This window comes from Salvelinus fontinalis, chromosome 24, assembly GCF_029448725.1.
Source record: "Salvelinus fontinalis isolate EN_2023a chromosome 24, ASM2944872v1, whole genome shotgun sequence".
Taxonomy (NCBI): Eukaryota; Metazoa; Chordata; class Actinopteri; order Salmoniformes; family Salmonidae; genus Salvelinus; species Salvelinus fontinalis.
Window position 1 is genome coordinate 46491349 of NC_074688.1, and position 17500 is coordinate 46508848.

The following is a 17500-nucleotide window of genomic DNA, read 5'->3' on the forward strand; positions in this document are numbered from 1 at the left end:
ACATGGTTCTACAGGACCTCCGACGGCTGAAGCTAAGTAGTAACATTAACACTATGCCATCTAATAGCAGTCGCTGTACCCATAATATATAGGACAACGATTGCCTTAAGGGGGGGAAAGCTGTGCAGCAAGCCCAGCTTCAGACACAATCATTAGGCAAGGGTAATTTCAGTGTAGGAAAGGATGAAACAGCGTCTGTACCACCAGTAAGTACAGATAGTAACGTTAGTATAAATCCCCTCGCACAGTCCCTGCAGCCAGACAACTTTCTCATGGCTTCTGGAAGGAAATGCTGTAGGAATGCTCAACCGGTGTCGTTCATTCAGCCGACAGAAACTTTCAACCGGTTCTCCCCATTAAGCAACGAGTCGGAGTCAGAGGCCGAGCCTTCTCTGGTCTCTACTCCACCCGTTACGGAGTCTGAGGCCGAGCCTTCTCTGGTCTCTCCTCCACCCGTTACGGAGTCTGAGGCCGAGCCTTCTCTGGTCTCTCCTCCACCCGTTACGGAGTCTGAGGCCGAGCCTTCTCTGGTCTCTCCTCCACCCGTTACGGAGTCTGAGGCCGAGCCTTCTCTGGTCTCTCCTCCCGTTAAGGGGTCTGAGGCGCCGAAGCCTCCCACCATTAGCTCTGACAAACTGAAAACCCTAGTCATCGGCGACTCCATTACCCGCAGTATTAAACTTAAAACTAATCATGCAGCGATCATACACTGTTTCCAGGGGGCAGGGCTACCGACGTTAAGGCTAATCTGAAAGACGAGAGTCTCACAACTCAATCGCTGGTTGAAAACTGTTTTCTGCCCCTCCCATAAGATAGAATTTGTAAATAATTGGCCCTCTTTCTGGGACTCACCCACAAACAGGACCAAGCCTGACCTGCTGAGGAGTGACGGAATCCATCCTAGCTGGAGGGGTGCTCTCATCTTATCTACCAACATAGACAGGGCTCTAACTCCTCTAGCTCCACAATGAAATAGGGTGCAGGCCAGGCAGCAGGTTGTTAGCCAACCTGCCAGCTTAGTGGAGTCTGCCACTAGCACAGTCAGTGTGGTCAGCTCAGCTATCCCCATTGAGACCGTGTCTGTGGCTCGATCTGGTTGGGCAAAACTAAACATGGCGGTGTTCGCCTGAGCAATCTCACTGGAATAAAGACCTCCTCCATTTCTGTCATTATTGAAAGAGATTGTGATCTCACATCTCAAAATAGGGCTACTTAATGTTAGATCCCTCACTTCCAAGGCAGTTATAGTCAATGAACTAATCACTGATCATAATCTTGATGTGATTGGCCTGACTGAAACATGGCTTAAGCCTGATGAATTTACTGTGTTAAATGAGGCCTCTCCTCCTGCTTACACTAGCGACCATATCCCCCGTGCAGTTGCTAACATTTATGATAACAAAATTAAATTTACAAAAAAAAACACAAAAAATACTGCGTTCGTCTTTTTAGCTTCTAGTCATGAAATCTATCTCTCCTGGGCGTTCCTCACTGAGTTCCCTGAATTCCTATCGGACCTTGTAATCATGGCAGATAATATTGTAATTTTTGGTGGCTTTAATATTCACATGGAAAAGACCACAGACCCACTCCAAAAAGGCTTTCGGAGCCATCATCAACTCAGTGGGTTTTGTCCAACATGTCTCCGGACCTACTCACTGCCACAGTCATACTCAGGACCTAGTTTTGTCCCGTGGAATAAATGTTGTGGATCTTAATGTTTTTTCTCATAATCCTGGACTAATCGGACCACCATTTTATTACGTTTGTAATCTCAACAAATATTCTGCTCAGACGCCAACCAAGGAGCATCAGAAGCCGTGCTTATAAATTCTCGGACAGATTCCTAGATTCAGACTCCCTCCACCTACCCAGAGTACAAAAATCAGTTAAACACCTAACTGAGGAACTCAATTTAACCTTGCGTAATACCCTAGATGCAGTCGCACCCCTAAAAACAAAAAACATTTGTCATAAGAAACTAGTTCCCTGGTACACAGGCAAGCTTCCAGATAATTGGAACGGAAATGGCGCTACACCAAAAACTGGAAGTCTTCCGACTAGCTTGCAAAGACAGTATCGAAGAGCCCTCAATGCTGGTCGATCATCCTAATTTTACAATTTAATTGTGTCACGTTCTGACCATAGTTCTTTTGTGTTTCCTTTGTTTTAGTGTTGGTCAGGACGTGAGCTGGGTGGGCATTCTATGTTGTGTGTCTAGTTTGTCCGTTTCTATGTATGACCTGATATGGTTCTCAATCAGAGGCAGGTGTTAGTCATTGTCTCTGATTGGGAACCATATTTAGGTAGCTTGTTTTGTGTTTGGGGTTTGTGGGTGGTTGTTTCTGTCTTTGTGTTCTCTGCACCAGATAGCACTGTTTCGGTTTTGCCACATTTGTTATTTTGTATTTTGTGTAGTGTTCACGTTTATCGTCTTTTATTAAACATGTTAAACACGAACTACGGTGCGTCTTGGTCCGATCCCTGCTACACCTCTTCAGACGAAGAGGAGGAAGGCTGCCGCTACAAATTGAGTAAAATAAGAACAGTCCAAAATGTAGTTTTGATACTGTCGCAAAGCTAACTAAAAAGCAGAATTCCCTAAGAGAGGATGGCTTTCACTTCAGCAGCGATAAATTCATGAACTTCTTTGACGAAAAGATTATGATCATTAGAAAGCAAATTACGGACTCTTCTTTAAATCTGCGTATTTCTCCAAAGCTCAGTTGTCCTGAGTCTGCACAACACTGCCAGGACCTAGGCTCAAGGGAGACACTCAAGTATTTTAATCCTATATCTCTTGACACCTTGATGAAAAAAGTCATGGCCTCTAAACCTTTAAGCTGCATACTGGACCCTGTTCAAACTAAACTACTGAAAGAGCTACTTCCTTCCGGCCCTCCTATGTTGAACATAATAAACGGCTCTCTATCCACCAGATGTGTACCAAACTCACTAAAAGTGGCAGTAATAAATCCTCTTGAAAAAGCCAAACCTTGACCCAGAATGTTTATTTTTTTTAAACTATCGGCCTATATTGAATCTCCCATTCCTCTCAACATTTTTAGAAAAAGCTGTTGCACAACAACTCACCGCATTCCTGAAGACAAATAATGTATATATGAAACGCACCAGTCTGATTTTAGAACCTGTCATAGCTCTGGGACTGCACTTGTGAAGGTGGTAAATTACCTTTTAATGGCGTCAGACCGAGGCGCTGTATCTGTCCTCGTGCTCCTCGACCTTAGTGCTGCTTTTTGATACCATTGATCACCACATTCTTTTGGAGAGATTGGAAACCCAAATTGGTCTACAAGGGACAAGTTCTGGCCTGGTTTAGATCTTATCTGTCGGGAAAGATATCAATTTGTCTCTGTAGATCGCTTGTCCTCTGATAAATCAACAGTACATTTCGGTGTTCCTCAAGGCTCCGTTTTAGGACCACTATAGATTTTACTATATATTTTACCTCTTGGTGATGTCATTCGGAAACATAATATTACCTTTCACTGCTATGCAGACAACACATTTCGATGAAACATAGTGAAGCCCCAAAATGGCCCTCCCTGGAAGCCTGTGTTTCAGACATAAGGAAGTGGATGGCGGCTTATGTCCTACTTTTAAACTCAGAAATGTTAGTTCTAGGTCCCAAGAAACAAATAAATCTTCTGTTGAATCTGAAAATTAATCTTGATGGTTGTACAGTTATCTCAAATAAAACTGAAGGACCTCAGTGGTACTCTGGACCCTGTTCTCTCTTTTGACAAACACATCAAGACTGTTCTTTTTTCCCCCATCTACATAACATCTGACTTTCTGTCCAAAAATGATGCATAAAAATTAATCCATCACTTCTAGGTTAGACTACTGCAATGCTCTACTTTCTGCCGGATAAAGCACTAAATAAACTGCAGTTAGTGCTAAACACGCCTGCTAGAATCTTGACTAGAAACCCAAAATGTGATCATATTACGCCAGTGCTAGCCTCTCTACACTGGCTTCCTGTTAAGGCTAGGGCTGATTTCAAGGTTTTACTGCTAACCTACAAAGCATTACATGGGCTTGCTCCTACCTATCTTTCTAATTTGGTCCTGCCGTACATACCTACACGTACACTACGGTCACAAGACGCAGGCCTCCTTACTGTCCCTAGAATTTCTAAGCAAAAAGCTGGAGGCAGGGCTTTCACCTATAGAGCTCCATTTTTATGGAATGGTCTGCCTTTCCATGTGAGAGACGCAGACTCGGTCTCGACCTTAAAGTCTTTACTAAAGACTCTTCAGTAGGTCCTATGATTGAGTGTAGTCTGGCCCAGGAGTGTGAAGGTGAACGGAAAAGCACTGGAGCAACGGACCGCCCTTGCTGTCTCTGCCTGGCCGGTTCCCCTCTCTCCACTGGGATTATCTGCCTCAAACCCTATTACAGGGGCTGAGTCACTTCTTACTGGTGCTCTTCCATGCCGTCCCTAGGAGGGGTGTGTCACTTGAGTAGGTTGAGTCACTGACGTGATCTTCCTGTCCGGGTTGCCCCCCCCCCCCCCCCCCCCCCCCCCCCCCCCCCCCCCCCCCCCCCCCCCCCCCCACCCTAGGACCATGCATCAGGACTACGGGGCCTGATGACTACTTGCTGTCCCCAGTCCACCTGGTCGTGCTGCTGCTCCAATTTCAACTGGTCTGCCTGCGGCTATGGAACCCTGACCTGTTCACCGGAAGTGCTAGCTGCCCCAGACCTGCTGTTTTCAACTCTCTAGAGACAGCAGGTGCGATAGAGATCATCTGAATGATCGGCTATGAAAAGCCAACTGATATTTACTCCTAAGGTGCTGACCTGTTGCACCCTCTACAACCATTGTGATTATTATCATCTCACCATGCTGGGCATCTATGAACATTTGAACATCTTCGCCATGTTCTGTTATAATCTCCACCCGGCACAGCCAGAAGAGGACTAGGCACAGCCAGAAGAGGACTGGCCACACCTCATAGCCTGGTTCCTCTCTAGGTTTCTTCCTAGGTTCCGGACATTCTAGGGACTTTTTCCTAACCATCGTGCTTCTATACCTACATTGCTTGCTGTTTGGGGTTTTAGGCTGGTTTTCTGTACAGCCCTTTGTGACATCAGCTGATGTAAGAAGGGCTTTATAAATACATTTGATTAATTGATTGAACACAGCAACGCCAGCCAAATCCTCACCACAACCAGTCGAGAAACCCTGACCACACCCTATATAAGCTCCCCCAGATCAGACCTATGCCCCTTCTGCTCCCTCATGTCCCCAATCACTGTAGCAAGGACCTCAACATGACAGCCACACATATGCCCAGGCCGTGAGCAGAGCAACAGGCCCAAACCCCACTAATACACCCATCCAAACGCCATCATGCAACCTAAAAGTAATGTATCAGATGCTCAACATGCTCTGCTCACGCCTACGGTAAATGGTCCGGGTCTAAACCACATGAAAAACACGCATCCTGGAATATACAAGGTCTGATGTCACCTGCCTTTGGCTAAAGAGCAGGAACTCAGACTTCAAAGAAATTGGAAATACAGACTATGTAATTCTACAAGAAACACGGTATAGAGGAGACGGACCCAATGGTTGCCTTCTAGGTTACAGAGAGCTGATAGTCCCAGCCACCAAACTACCAGGTGTGAAACAGGGAAGAGACTCAGGGGGTACCCCCATTCCAGGTGACTACCTCATGAAGCTGGTTGAGAGAATGTCAAAAGTTTGCAAAGCTGTCATCAAGGCAAAGGGTGGCTACTTTGAAGAATCTCAAATATAAAACATATTTTGATTTGTTAAACACTTTTTTGGTTACTATATGATTACATATGTGTTTTTTCATAGTTTTGATGTCTTCACTATTATTCTACAATGTATAAAATAGTCAAAATAAAGAAAAACCCTGGCATGAGTAGGTGTGTCCAAACTTTTGGCTGGTACTATACATGTAGGTAGGGGTAATATGACTATGCGTAGATAATAAACAGCGAAAACAAACAATGTAGTAGTCCGGGTAGCCATTTCATTTGCTGTTCAGCAGTTTTATGGCTTGGGGGTAGAACCTGATGACTCGCCTGATGACTCGCGTGCATCGCAGCGCTAGCTGTGCCACCAGAGATTCTGGGTTCGAGCCCAGGCTCTGTCGCAGCCGGCCGCGACCGGGAGGCCCATGGGGCGGCGCACAATTGGCCCAGAGTCATCCGGGTTAGGGAGGGTTTGGCCGGCAGGGATATCCTTGTCTCATCGCGCACTAGCGACTCCTGTGGCGGGCCGGGTGCAGTGCACGCTGACCAGGTCGCCAGGTGTACGGTGTTTCCTCCGACACATTGGTGTGGCTGGCTTCCGGGTTGGATGTGCATTGTGTCAAGAAGCAGTGCGGCTTGGTTGGGTGTTGTTTCAGAGGACGCATGGCTCTTGACCTTCGCCTCTCCCGAGTCCGTACGGGAGTTGCAGCGATGAGACAAGACTAACTACTACCAATTGGATACCACGAAATTGGGGAGTAAAAAGGTGTAAAAAAAATAATAATAATAATTTTGCTCGTCTGGTAGGCTTGTGTCACTGGGAACCTCGCGGCTGGGCTTCACTTCGTAGTCCGTAATAGTTTGCCAGCCTTGCCACATCCGACGAGCATCGGAGCCGGTGTAGTAGGAGTAGATCTTAGTCCTGTATTGATGCTTTGCCTGTTTGATGGTTCGTCGGAGGGCATAGTGGGATTACTTATAAGCGCCAGGGTTAGAATTCCGCTTCTTGAAAGTGTCAGCTATACCCTTTAGCTCAGTGCAGACATTGCCTGTAATCCATGGCTTCTATGCATGGTCACTGTGGGGATGACGTCGTCAATGCACTAATTGATTAAAATCGGTGACTGATGTGGTATACTCCTCAATGTCATCAGATGAACCCCCCCAAAATATTCCAGTCTGTGCAAACAAAACAGTCACTGGTACTTCCAGCTTAGTTTTTGCTTGTTAGCAGGAATCAGGAGAATATAATCAATGGTCAGATTTGCCAAATGAACGACGAGGGAGAGCTTTGTACAGATCTCTGTTTGTGGAGTAAAGGCGGTCTAGAGTTTTTTTCCCTCTGGTTGCACATGGGACATGCTGGTAGAAATGAGGTAAAACGTATTTAAGTTTCCCTGCATTAAAGTCCCCGGCCACTAGGAGCGCCGCTTCTGGATGAGCATTTTCTTGTTTTCTTATGGCCGTATACAGCTGGTTGAGTGTGGTCTTGGTGGCAGTAGTTGTTTGTGGTGGTAAATAGACAGCTATGAAAAATATAGATGAAAACTCTCTTGGTAAATAGTTTGGTCTACAGCTTATCATGAGATACTCGACCTCAGGCGAGCAAAACCTTAAGGCCTTAATATTAGATTTTGTGCACCAGCTGTTATTGACAAATAGACAGACAAATAGACAGACCGCCACCCCTTGTCTTACCGGAGGCAGCTGTTCTATCTTGCAGATCTTTTCATTAAGGATCTCTCTGTACTTTGCTCTGTTCATCTCTCCCTCAATCCTGACTAGTCTCCCAGTCCCTTCCACTGAAAAACCTACCCACAGCATAATGCTGCCACCACCATGATTCATCGTAGGAATGGTGTCACGTTTCCTCCAGACGTGACGCTTAGGATTTAGGTGCTTTTGGCAAACTCCAAGCAGCCTGTCATGTGCCTTTTACTGAGGAGTGGCTTCAGTCTGACAATTCTACCATAAAGGCCTGATTGGTGGAGTGCTGCAAAGATGGTTGTCCTTCTGGAAGGTTCTCCCATCTCAACAGAGGAACTCTAGAGCTCTGTCAGAGTGACCATCAGGTTCTTGGTCACCTTCCTAACCAAGACCCTTCCCCCGATTTCTCAGTCTGGCCAAACGGCCAGCTCTAGGTGGTGGTCTTGGTGGTTTCAAACTTCTTCCATTTAAGAATGATGGAGGCCACTGTGTTCCTGGGGACAGTCAATGCTGCAGACATGTGTTGGGACCCTTACCCAGAACTGTGTCTTGAAAACAATCCTGTCTCTGAGTTCTACGGACAATTTCTTCGACCTCATGGCTTGGTTTTTGCTCTGAAATGCACTGTCAACTGTGGGACCTTATATAGACAGGTGTGTGCCTTTCCAAATCATGTCCAATCAATTGAATTTACCACAGGTGGACTCCAATCAAGTTGTAGAAACATCCAGGATGATTGATAGAAACAGGATGCACCTTAGCTCAATTTCAAGGCTCATAGCAAAGGGTCTGAATATTTATGGAAATATTATATTTCCGTAATTTTTTTACATTTGCAAACATTTCTAAAAACCTGTTTTCATTATAGGGTATCGTGTGCATTTCCGAATGCAACATATACAAAAGTACGTGCACACACCCTTTCAAAATTAGTGCATTCAACTATTTCAGACGTTTCTGTATAAAATGCAATCTCAAGACAAGCCTTACTCAAAATCTCATTGACTTTCAACGTGGCACCGTCATAAGATTCCACCTTCCCAACAAGTCAGTTTGTCAACTTTCTGCCCTGCTACATCTGCCCTGATCAACTATAAGTGCTGTTATTGTGAAGTGGAAATGTCTAGGAGCAACAACGGCTCAGTGGCGAAGTGGTAGGCCACACAAGCTCACAGAACATGACCGCTGAGTGCTGAAGCAAAAAAGTAAAAATCGTCTGTCCTCGGTTGTAAAATTCAGTTCCAAACTGCCTCTGGAAGCAACGTCAGCACAATAACTGTTCGTCGGGAACTTCATGAAATGAGTTTCCGTCGCTGAGCAGCCGCACACAAGCCTAAGATCACCATGTGCAATGTCAAACGTCGGCTGGAGTGGTGTAAAGCTCGCCGACATTAAACTATGAAGTACCGGAAACGCGTTGTCTGAAGTGATGAATCACGCTTCACTATCTGGCCGAAGAACGCAACCAGCCCCAATGCATAGTGCCAACTGTGAAGTTTGATGGAGAAGGAATAATGGTCTGGGACTGTATTTCATGGTTAAAGCTAGGCCCCTTAATTCCAGTGAAAGGAAATCTTAATGCTACAGCATACAATGACATTCTAGACGGTTCTATGCTTCCAACTTTCCTGTTTCAGCATGACAATGCCCTCGTGCACAAAGCAAGGTCCATACAGAAATGGTTTTGCGAGATCGGTGTGGAAGAACTTGACTGGCCTGCACAGAGCCCTGACCTCAACCCCATTGAACAACTTCGCGATGAATTGGAACACCGACTGCAAGCCATGCCTAATCGCCCAACATCAGTGCCCAACCTCACTAATGCTTGTGGTTGAATGGAAGCAAGTCCCCGCAGAAAAAGTTCCAACATCTAGTGGAAAGCCTTCCCAGAAAAGTGGAGGTTGTTACAGCAACAAGGGGGGGACCAACTCCATATTAAAAGCCCATGATTCTGGAATGAGATGTTCAACGAGCAGGTGTCCACATAAGTTTGGTAACGTAGTGTACAAAAACAAATACATCATTGGACGTATAGACATTATGGATAGTATGTTGATAGAATATGTAGGACAGGACAGGACAGGACAGGACACACACACACACACACACACACTTGAACAGGATGGCCTTGACTAGAATACAGTAGATACATATGAAATGCGTAAAACAGTATGTAAACATTATTAAAGTGACCTGTGTTCCATGTCTATGTACATAGGGCAGCAGCCTCTCAGGTGCAGGGTTGAGTAACCGGGTGGTAGCCGGCTAGTGACATTGACTAAAGTTCAGAACAGGTTACTGGGTGGCTAGTGGTGACTATTTAACAGTCTGATGGCCTGTCAGCGTCTCGGAACCCGCTTTGACATACCTGTGCCGTCCTCACCTTCTGGATGGAAGCGGGGTGAACAGGCCATGGCTCGGCTGACTGAGGTCCTCGATGATCTTTTTGGCCTCCCTGTGACACTGGATGCTGTCCTGGAGGGCAGACAGTGTCCCCCGGTGATGCGGTGGGCAGATCGCACCACCCTCTGGAGAACCCTGCGGTTGTGGACGGTGCAGTTGCTGTACCAGACGGTGATACAGCCCAACAGGATGCTCTCAATGGTACATCTGTAAACGTTTGTGAGGGTCTTAGGTGCCAAGCCAAATTTCTTCAGCCTCCTGAGGTTGACGAGGTGCTCTTGCGCCTTCTTCACAACACTGTCTGTGTGGGTGGACGATTTCAGGTTGTCAGTGATGTGTACACCGAGGAACTTGAAGCTTTTCACGTTCTCCACTGTGGTCCCGTCGATGTGGATAGGGGGCGTGCTCCCTCTGCTGTCTCCTGAAGTACACAATCGACTCCGCCAGGACCCTCACCTCCTCCCTGTAAGCTGTCTCGCCGTTGTTGTATATAAGGCCTACCACTGCTGTCGTCTGCAAACGTGATGATTGATCATATACATGATTCATTACAAATCTTAGATAGCTATTAAAGACTACCAGAACCCACTGGATACTCAAATTACATTGAATGAACTACAGGACAAAATACAAAACGTCCAACCCAAAAAGGCCTGTGGTGTTGATGGTATCCTCAATTAAATGATAAAATACATAAACCAGAATTCCAATTGGCAATACTTCAGCTCTGGCATCCTCCCCAATATTTGGAACCAAGGACTGATCACCCCAATCCACAAAGTGGAGACAAATTTGACCCCAATAACTACGTGTGATATGAGTTAACAGCAACCTTGGGAAAATCCTCTGCATTATCATTAAAAACAGACTTGTACGTTTCCTCAGTGAAAACTATTTCCTGAGCATACAGTATGTCAAATTGGCTTTTTACCAAATTACCATGCGACAGACCACGTATTCAACCTGCACACCCTAATAAAAAATAATAAAAAAACAAAGGCAAAGTCTTCTCATGCTTTGTTGATTTCAAAAAAGCTTTGACTCAATTTGGCATGAGAGACTGCTATACACATTGATGGAAAGTGGTGTTGGGGGAAAAACATTCGACGTAAAATCAATGTACACAAACAAGTGAAAAATAAGCAAAACACAGAACATTTCTTTCCACAGGGCCGTGGGGTGAGACAGGGATGAAGCTTGAGCGCCACCCTCTTCAACATATATATCATGAATTGGCAAGGGCACTAGAACAGTCAACAGCACCCAGCCTCACCCTACTAGAATCTGAAGTAAAATGTCTCCTGTTTGCTGCTGATCTGGTGCTTCTGTCACCAACCAAGGAGGGCCTACAGCCCTACCTAGTTGCCCTAGAGCACACAAAAAACTATACCTTCCTTGGCCTTAACATCAAAAAAGCCTTGAACAATCTGAGAGACAAAGCAAGAAGAGCTTTCCACGTCACCAAAAGGAAGATAAAATTCGACATCCCACGTAGACCAGAATTAGGCCGATACCCGCTAATGATTAAAATCCAGAAAAGAGAAGCTAAATTCTACAACCACCTAAAAGGAAGCGATTCCCAAACTTTCCACAACAAAGCCATCACCTGAAGAGAGATGAACCTGGACAAGAGTACCCTAAGCAAGCTGGTCTTGGGGCTCTGTTCACAAACACAAACAGACCCCACAGAGCACCAGCACAGCAACAGTAACACAATTAAACCCAACCAAATCATGAGAAAAAATAAAATAATTACTTGACACATTGGAAAGAATTAACCAAAAAAACAGAGCAAACTGGAATGCTATTTGGCCCTAAACAGAGAGTACACAGTGGCAGAATACCTGACCACTGTGACTGACCCAAACTTAAGGAAAGCTTTGACTACGTACAGACTGAATGAGCATAACCTTACTATTTAGAAAGGCCGCCGTAGGCAGACATGGCTCTCAAGAGAAGACAGGCTACGTGCAACACTGCCCACAAAATGAGGTGGAAACTATGAGGTGTGGGTTGTAGACTCCGTCTCATGCTACCACTAGAGTGAAAGAACCGCAAGCATTCAAAAGTGACCAAAACATCAGCCAGGAAGCATAGGAACTGAGAAGTGGTCTGTGGTCACCACCTGCAGAACCACTCCTTTATTGGGGGTGTCTTGCTAATTGCCTATAATTTCCACCTTTTGCCTATTCCATTTGCACAACAGCATGTGAAATGTATTGTCAATCAGTGTTGCTTCCTAAGTGGACAGTTTGATTTCACAGAAGTGTGATTGACTTCGAGTTACATTGTGTTGTTTAACCTGTTGAGGACAGAGGGCGCTGTTTTCACTTTGGGGGGAAATCGTGCCCAAATTAAACGGCCTCGTACTCAATTCTTGCTCGTACAATATGCATATTATTATTACTATTGGATAGAAAACACTCTCTAGTTTCTAAAACCGTTTGAATTATATCTGTGAGTAAAACAGAACTCATTTTGCAGCAAACTTCCTGACAGGAAGTGGAAAATCTGAAATCGATGCACTGTTCTAGGGCCTGCCTATTAATGTCCTTGATATATATTAGAATACATGCACTTCATACGTCTTCCACTAGATGTCGACAGGCAGTGAGAGAAGAAATGGAGTGAATAACTTGATCTGGGGTCGAATAATAGCTCTCGGCATGACGTGTCACCAGTTTCCTGTTTTCTGGAGAGTGTGTGAAGGGAACTGGATTTGCCTTCTGATAAGCTGTCGTTATGGACGACTAATATCTCCAGCTTTGATTTTATTTGATACATGTGACAATATCATCGTAAAGTATGTTTTTTCAATATAGTTTTATTAGATTATTGAAATTTATTCGGGACGTTAGGCGTGTTGCGTTTTGTGCCTTTGTTCAGGAAGGAGAGCTTATCGCCACTTTGCTAGCTTTCCGTGCTAATTTACTGGAGAAGAGGACATTCTAAATCCAAACAACGATTGTTCTGGACAAAGGACCCCTTGTACAACATTCTGATGAAAGATCATCAAAAGTAGGACCCATTTTATGATGCTATTTCATATATCTGTCGAACATGTTGTACTAGTCGTTTGTGCCCAGATTTTGGGTACTCTCTCGCTATAACTAAGCTGGATGTCGTAATGAAGTTATTTTTAGAATTCTAACACGGCGATTGCATTAAGAACTAGTGTATCTATAATTTCCTATACAACATGTATTTTCTAGTAATGTTTATGAATAGTTATTTGGTCAGAATAGTTGAGTGTCATAAAAATATCCGCACATTCTGGGAAAAAGAAGCTACGTTAGCACAATGTATAACCACCGATTTCAGCTCTAAATATGCACATTTTCGAACAAAACATAAGTGTATGTATAACCTGATGTTATAGGACTGTCATCTGATGAAGGTTTATGAAGGTTAGTGAAAATTAATATATTTTGCTGGTTTATTCCCTATCTCTAACGTGCCTTTTGCTATCGCTAACATGCCTTGATGAATGAATGCGGTAGTGTGGTAGGCTATTGTAGTAAGCTAATATAATGCTATATTGTGTTTTCGCTGTAAAACACTTTAAAAAATCGGAAGTATTGGCTGGATTCACAAGATGTTTGTCTTTAATTTGCTGTACACCATCGATTTTTCAGAAATGTTTTATGATGAGTATTTAAGTATTTGACGTTGGTGTCTGTAATTACTCTGGCTGCTTCGGTTCTATTTCTGACGGTAGCTGTGATGGTAGCTGCAATGTAAAAAAGATTTATACCTCAAATATGCACATTTTTCGAACAAAACATAGATTTATTGTATAACATGTTATAAGACTGTCATCTGATGAAGTTGTTTCTTGGTTAGTTTGGTTGGTTCTTGGTTAGTTAGGTTGGCTTTGTGCATGCTACCTGTGCTGTGAAAAATGTCTGTCCTTTTTTGTATTTGGTGGTGAGCTAACATAAATATATTTGGTGTTTTCGCTGTAAAACATTCTAAAAATTGGACATGTTGACTGGATTCACAAGATGTGTATCTTTCATTTGCTGTATTGGACTTGTTAATGTGTGAAAGTTAAATATTTCTAAAAAATATCTTTTGAATTTCGCGCTCTGCCTTTTCAGTGGAATGTGGGAGGAGTTCCGCTAGCGGAACGCCAGAGCCAGACAGGTTAAGTGTTCCCTTTATTATTTTGAGCAGTGTATATCACTGGCTATGGCAGTACATACACACACGTCTCCCCATGCCAATAAAGATCTCTGAATTGAATTGAGAGAGAGACCACTGTCGCCTATTTAAAACAGAGGGAAATAACAGGGGTCATTAAAACACGTTGGATGTGTCCTAAATAGCACCCATTTCACTACAAAGGGGACAAACGTTTGACCATAGTGCACAGGATGCCCTTTCAGACACAGCCTTTTCATTGTTTTGGTCTGCCTGCTCTTCTGCTGGAGGGAGGACAGACACAATGCAGCCCCCTCCCTTACACACTGACACACCGAGCATCGAACACAGACTCAATAACACCAGCTAGTGCGGTTAGAATAGCCATGTGAATGCGTTTCCTCATTGAAAAGCATTATGAATGATTAGGATGACAGTGAAGATGTGATGCAGGTTTGTCTGGGAGAGTTTTTTGGCTTCATCACTGATGAGAGATCTTATACGGAACTCATCATTTACTATATGTGAAGTGATGGAGGCCAGTGTAATAGTAGACTGTATAACTTACTAGGTCAGGTTGAGGAGGAATTCAGTACTTACTAAATAAGGAATTCAGTACTTACTAGATAAGGAATTCAGTACTTACTAGGTCAGGTTGAGGAGGAATTCAGTACTTACTAAATAAGGAATTCAGTACTTACTAGATAAGGAATTCAGTACTTACTAGATAAGGTTGAGGAGGAATTCAGTACTTACTAGGTCAGGTTGAGGAGGAATTCAGTACTTACTAGGTCAGGTTGAGGAGGAATTCAGTACTTACTAGATAAGGTTGAGGAGGGTCCCAGTGGACCCAGTCATAGAGGACTTGTTTCTCGGCCTGGGTGGCGTACTTGGCCCAAGGTGAGATGCGGTACAGACGCTCTCCTTTCTTAGTGTGGACCACAACCTGCAGGGACACCAGACAGGTGACAGGTGACACAAGAGGTTACAGCAGTCGCAAACAAAGACACAGGGGTTGCTTCCCAATTGGTACCCTATTCCATTTATAGTGCACTACCTTTGACCAGGGCCCATAGGCACTACATAGGGAATAGGGTGCCAGTTGGGAGTCAAAGCACCAGTATTGTAGGTATACAGTGTAAAGATGAAAATCCCAAAGAAAATGGTTAGAGACAGTGAAGTGAGGACAAAGAGGACAGGCTTTCAAAACATATGGACAATGTTAGGCCATTACCTGGGGAGACAAGACAGATGACTGGGGTTAAAGAGGAAGTCACAGCAAAGACACAACGAGAGGGTAATCAAAATAAGAGGTCAAAGGTAAAACATAGGAAGAAAGGTAGGGCATTCAGAATATAGAAACAGACCACCTGGGAAATAAGACTGATGACTGGGGTTAGAATTAGGTCAGACCAGTCAACAACTAATCTTGTTCACCAGCCGGCTCCTTCTCTTTGGAACCATCTGGTTTCACAGAGTCTCAGAAAGGGACTTGAACGCAGCCGTTGGCAGAGTGGGGGAAACACTACAGCTGGAACTTCATTGGCTGATCTCTCAGTACCTCAGCATCTAGTACACGTGTCCAACTCATTCCACGGAGGGCCGAGTGTCCCCGGGGTCTAGTATACGTGTCCAACTTATTCCACGGAGGGCCGAGTGTCTCCGGGGTCTAGTACACGTGTCCAACTCATTCCACGGAGGGCCGAGTGTCTCCGGGGTATAGTACACGTGTCCAACTCATTCCACGGAGGGCCGAGTGTCTCTGGGGTCTAGTATACGTGTCCAACTCATTCCACTGAGGGCCGAGTGTCTCCGTGATCTAGTACACGTGTCCAACTCATTCCACGGAGGGCCGAGTGTCTCCGGGGTCTAGTACACGTGTCCAACTCATTCCACGGAGGGCCGAGTGTCTCCGGGATCTAGTACACGTGTCCAACTCATTCCACGGAGGGCCGAGTGTCTCCGGGATCTAGTACACGTGTCCAACTCATTCCACGGAGGGCCGAGTGTCTCCGTGATCTAGTACACGTGTCCAACTCATTCCACGGAGGGCCGAGTGTCTCCGGGGTCTAGTATACGTGTCCAACTCATTCCACGGAGGGGCGAGTGTCTCCGGGGTCTAGTACACGTGTCCAACTCATTCCACGGAGGGCCGAGTGTCTCCGTGATCTAGTATACATGTCCAACTCATTCCACGGAGGGCCGAGTGTCTCCGGGGTCTAGTATACGTGTCCAACTCATTCCACGGAGGGCCGAGTGTCTCCGGGGTCTAGTATACGTGTCCAACTCATTCCACTGAGGGCCGAGTGTCTCCGGGGTCTAGTACACGTGTCCAACTCATTCCACGGAGGGCCGAGTGTCTCCGGGATCTAGTATACGTGTCCAACTCATTCCACGGAGGGCCGAGTGTCTCCGGGGTCTAGTACACGTGTCCAACTCATTCCACGGAGGGCCGAGTGTCTCCGTGATCTAGTATACGTGTCCAACTCATTCCACGGAGGGCCGAGTGTCTCCGTGATCTAGTATAAGTGTCCAACTCATTCCACGGAGGGCCGAGTGTCTCCGGGATCTAGTACACGTGTCCAACTCATTCCACGGAGGGCCGAGTGTCTCCGTGATCTAGTACACGTGTCCAACTCATTCCACTGAGGGCCGAGTGTCTCCGGGGTCTAGTACACGTGTCCAACTCATTCCACGGAGGGCCGAGTGTCTGCGGGATCTAGTACACGTGTCCAACTCATTCCACGGAGGGCCAAATGTCTGCGGGGGTTTTTGCTCCTCCTTTGTACCTGATTGATGAATTAAGGAAATAACTCCCCTCACCTGGTTATCTAGGTATTCATTGAAAGGAAAAACCTGCAGACACGAGGTCCTCCATGGAATGAGTTTGACACCCCTGATCTAGCGTACCCCTGATTACATTGTGGATTTCAAAGTGCGAGCAGTGCATGTGATTTAGGCTAAACCAGGAAGTGAGATAGGGAAAGTATGCATTGTAGAACTGTTTCACATATAAACTTTATATGCCCAAACTCGAAATCGAGACCGAGTCAGGCCTGTTCAACAACACAGAGACCGAGTCAGGCCTGTTCAACAACGCAGAGACCCAGTCAGGCCTGTTCAACAACGCAGAGACCCAGTCAGGCCTGTTCAACAACGCAGAGACCCAGTCAGGCCTGTTCAACAACGCAGAGACCCAGTCAGGCCTGTTCAACAACGCAGAGACCCAGTCAGGCCTGTTCAACAACGCAGAGACCCAGTCAGGCCTGTTCAACAACGCAGAGACCCAGTCAGGCCTGTTCAACAACGCAGAGACCGAGTCAGGCCTGTTCAACAACACAGAGACCGAGTCAGGCCTGTTCAACAACACAGAGACCGAGTCAGGCCTGTTCAACAACGCAGAGACCGAGTCAGGCCTGTTCAACAACGCAGAGACCCAGTCAGGCCTGTTCAACAACACAGAGACCGAGTCAGGCCTGTTCAACAACACAGA

At 45.5% G+C, this 17500-nt stretch overlaps 1 protein-coding gene across 1 annotated transcript in view; it reads right to left on the reverse strand.

Moving 5' to 3' along the window:
- The window catches only part of LOC129822492 (1,4-alpha-glucan-branching enzyme-like), a 355318-nt gene that overhangs the window by 252733 nt on the left and 85085 nt on the right, over positions 1-17500 (reverse strand). Inside the window, exon 4 of the mRNA XM_055880812.1 lies at positions 14828-14953. Within this exon, the coding sequence (XP_055736787.1) occupies positions 14828-14953 (126 nt within the window). The remainder of the gene's footprint in view (positions 1-14827; positions 14954-17500) is intronic.